Source organism: Cebus imitator, unplaced genomic scaffold, assembly GCF_001604975.1.
Source record: "Cebus imitator isolate Cc_AM_T3 unplaced genomic scaffold, Cebus_imitator-1.0 Scaffold212, whole genome shotgun sequence".
Classification (NCBI taxonomy): domain Eukaryota; kingdom Metazoa; phylum Chordata; class Mammalia; order Primates; family Cebidae; genus Cebus; species Cebus imitator.
This window is the reverse complement of record NW_016107527.1, coordinates 321,954-325,952: the sequence shown is the minus strand read 5'-3', so window position 1 is coordinate 325,952 and position 3,999 is coordinate 321,954. Positions and strand designations below refer to the sequence as shown.

General features: G+C 47.3%; 1 protein-coding gene across 1 annotated transcript; it reads left to right on the top strand.

Annotated features, from left to right (window-relative positions):
- Positions 1 to 209: 209 nt before the first annotated feature.
- CCER1 (coiled-coil glutamate rich protein 1) lies at positions 210 to 3,164 on the top strand. Its single transcript, XM_037745752.1, has 2 exons — positions 210 to 1,960; positions 2,466 to 3,164. The coding sequence occupies exon 1, from the start codon at positions 678 to 680 to the stop codon at positions 1,875 to 1,877; it is 1,200 nt and encodes a 399-aa protein (XP_037601680.1). The 5' UTR covers positions 210 to 677; the 3' UTR covers positions 1,878 to 1,960; positions 2,466 to 3,164.
- The last annotated feature ends 835 nt before the right edge of the window (positions 3,165 to 3,999 follow it).

The window sequence follows — 3,999 nt, the reverse complement described above, 5'->3', positions numbered from 1 at the left end:
TCTGCAGCCTTGCTTGATTGAGCAGCCCAAACTCAGCCTGGACCCCCCTTCGCCCCCCTCAAACACTGCGTCACAAGCCCCCTGCGAATGTTCACCTGGAGCCTGGTTCTGGCCAGAACCCGGTCTTGCGCACGGGGAGGACGATTTCGACCCCAATTGGCTGTTGCCCTGGGTGACCAAGAACGCGGTAGGGACGCGGGAGGCCACAGCGGGTATTTAAAGGCTGCCGCTGCCTGTGCCACACCAGTCCCGCCAGGACGGCGACAGTGAAGCACCTGGGTTGAGAGGGAGCAGCAAGGTAACCGCGCAAACCCTGCCTCCCCGGCCCCCGCCCGCGCCTCAGCCGAGCCGGGTGTGGGGGGACCCAGGAGTGTGTCTTACTGCGTGTCACCTGCCAACACCTTCCTCCCCCACCATCCTTACCCAGCCCCAGTCTCACCCAGCATACCTGGGCGAGACAACCCGGGTGCGAAGGACAAGAGATTACGACCGAAGAGCGAGCAAACCAGGAAGACAGCGGCCTCCTGGAGAGGAAAACGTGATCCCAGGGGCAGACACGTGGCGCTGCGTGAAGAGACAGGGTGACCAGACGACGCTCTTCCGACCGTCCTGTTTGGCCAAACTTGACGACAGCTTCTGGGTCGCTACCATCTAGACCTCTCAGAGCTCCCTGAACCATGACGGAGACCCTCAACATGAGAGAAGACCCTCTGAACCTGGGCGGTGGCGGGGCACCCTCGGCCTCCCTGCGCTCCTGGTCGTCCTGCCACCGAAGGCGCCGGGGCGCTCCCGTGTACAATAGATGGCACCACTATAGCCCCAAGACCGAGTATGGGCCCCCAAGGAAACAGCCAAAGCAACAGCACGGCCCGGGGTTTTGGTTCCAACCACCCGTGTGCTCTAACTGGGGGTGCTGGGGAGGGCCCTGGCGCCCACCCCCTCCGGGATTCCCGAGACCCCCCGGCCGGGTGCAAGTGATTCCCGTGTACGGCCTGCACCCGCTCTGCTTTTGCTGCTGCTCCTGCTGGAGCGGATCCTGGAACCCTGGCTGGGCGAGGCCCCCAGGCAGGAAGAAGCGCTGGGGCCGCAGGGGCCGTAGAGGCCGCGGCCCGCGCCACCACCCTCGCCGCTCCTCCTCGCGGAGCCCGCCCGCGGATCTGAGCACGCTGCTGCGGCCGGCCAGCCCGTACGAGTGGCGAGCGCCTGGCATGCGGGCGCCGCGCAACACCACCCAGTTCATCATGGACCAGATCTACGAGGATATGAGGCAGCAGGAGGAGCTGGAGCGCCAGCAGAAGGCCATGAGGGCGCAGCCGGCGCTGGTGGGAGGCGAGGCCTCGCCGGCCGGATCCTCCGGAAACGGCGCGCCCCCTGGCGGCAGCGAGGAAAACTGGGCGCTGCAGGAAACTTTGTATGACCTTGTGCAGAATCCTCTATCATTCAGTCCTACCCCAGAGGAAAACCAGTCTCCTGCCCCTATGCTGGTGAAGGAAGAGGAGGAGGAGGAGAAAAATGATGATGAGTATGACCAGGAGATGTGTGATGCAAAGGAGGAGAGCGAGGAGGAGGAAGGAGAGGTCGAAGATGAGGAAGAAGAGGTCGAAGATGAGGAGGAGGAAGAGGTGGAAGAGGCTGAATATGTGGAGGAGAGGGAGGAGGAGGAAGAGGAGGAGCTGGAAGAGGAAGAGGAGGGCCTGGAGGAGAACAAGCAGGGAGGGGAAGAATTTCACTTGCCTCTGGAAATGCCTTTGTCAATCTTCATAGGGGCTGAAGAAACGAGAGAGAACTTTATAAACTGTACTTTTTTAAACCCAGAGCAGATAATTCCCAACGTACCACAGGAATCCCTGTTCCTGGCACAGGACTTTAACTGTTAGACATCAGAAAAGGGATTGAGGAAAAGGATGGAACTGATTTGAGGCTAAACTGGATTAGCAATTTATTAAAAACTGATTAAAAAGTGAGTTCCATTAATAAACAGATCTATGTAAACACCTTCTTTGGCCATTATAAAATGTTTAAAATTTGACGTGGTTGTGTATGACTATGGGTGGTGGTGGGGGAGCTTTCAAATATAATTTTACTGGAACTGATTAAAGGTCAAATATTTTATTACATACATTTGAATATTTTCATTTGATGCCTTCCCCTCTAGAAAATTGAGTTGTTTTTTAAATCTGGTAATGCTGAAAAAAATGCTTTGTTTTTGCAACAAATTTATACAACTTAGCCACTTACTGATCTTGGAATCAAGAGATAGTTTGTTACATGCTAAGAAGGACATTCTAAGGCTCTTAACCAGTGCTCTTAACAAAACTGAAGCCATTTTAAATCCTTGCCTTTTTTCAACAATATTTTTCCTAATAGATTTTTCCACCTTCAGAGTTCATTTTTGAGGGTCATATTTTCTTAATCCCATTTGCAGTCTCTTGTGGCATCGCTCATTTATATTCCTTGTTCCACAGTGCTATGGATCTTCCTCAGAAGAACAAGAAGTTGCTTCTGTGGAACTGGTTATCTGCCATGGCCTCAACAATCCATAATCCATTCATGGAGAGGATTCCCCATGGTCAGAAGTCAACTTGCACATCTAGTTAAAATCCAAGGTAACTGCAAACAATGGAACATAGCTTAGGTTTTGAAGCCTGGTTATTGGATATAGTCTTTGTCATAAGTTCTGAGCAGCCATAAAGATAGTTTTGCAGAATGGATTTTTTAAAAGAAAAACATTATTGACTTTTTGGGGATGGATTATCTTACTTTGTTTTTCAACTTGTCTTCCTTATAAAGGAGTAAAACAAAGACGTGTAAGTGTGAGTCTGTGTGAGCTGGTTTCTGATATCTACATAGCAATTACCTATGGAGAATACATCATTCATAGTAACGGCTTTTGTTCAAACATTTTTAGGAAGTAATAATATGTTTCTTCCTGGACAGTTAATAAAAGTTCCATCCATAGCATATTTCCAGGATATCCTTAAATGATGAATTTGAATCTGCTATCTCAGAAATTACATCATTTGACTTTGAACCACAACTTAGCATTTATTTGTTGAAGAGAAGAATGTGTGGTGATGTCTTACCTGAGTGTTGATTGTTACTGATATATTGCAGTTTTCAAGGTGATAAGCTTAAGCTATTAAATAATTTAAAAAAGTATTAAATGAAAGTAACTTGCCTCTCATTTCTCATTATTTAAATATCACAAATCTATGCAGCAATGCTTCAGTGGCCAAAAGGATGAATAGAAGAGAGGTGGAAAAAATGTAATAATTTTAAAATTACACCAAACATTCCAAATTGCAGTGGTGAATAACCAAAACTCTAAGAAATAATTACTTTCTACAAGATGGAATTTCTTAATGACCTCTAAAACTAAAATTAGTCATCTCTGTGTTTTACTGTTCTAATAGGTGTATGTAGAGGGAAATCAAGAATCCACCTCCTAAAGCTAAATAGTAAATCCTTGCAAGTCACAGCCCATAAATACAAAAAGTCAAACTTAAGTGTGTTCTTACTGGAGAAGCCTTTTTTCGTTTTAGATTAGATGTCTTCACAATCCCATCCAGATATTTCTCTATTTCTTCCTCCAAAATATTTTACTTTTAAGGATTCACTACATATTAATTGTCTCCATATGCACAAGGTGTTATTCACTCATTACTTCAAGGGATGTAAACATGGGCAATGCCTCAGTAGTCTACATTCTTGCTCATGAACCATTGTTCAACAAATATTGAACTACTGGGGGCCAAGCACTGTGAACGGTGATAAGAATAGTATAGTGAATAAGCAAAAACACTCTCTGACATTGTTATTGTTTAGCAGAAAAGTCAGACATTAAATGAGTTAGATGGATGGCTCATTGCAAGTGTTCTGAGGGAAAGGTACCACTAAAGAAACATAGAGCACTGGAGTGCCCATGAGTAAGGCTGAGGATGTTTATTGTGGGCAGAGAAACCCGTAAGTCTAAAGGCCAAAAGCTGGAAGGAGCTTGGT

What these genes read in the sequence shown, in the direction of transcription:
- CCER1 (XM_037745752.1), top strand. Translation starts at nt 678, where the DNA reads ATGACGGAGACCCTCAACATGAGAGAAGACCCTCTGAACCTGGGCGGT.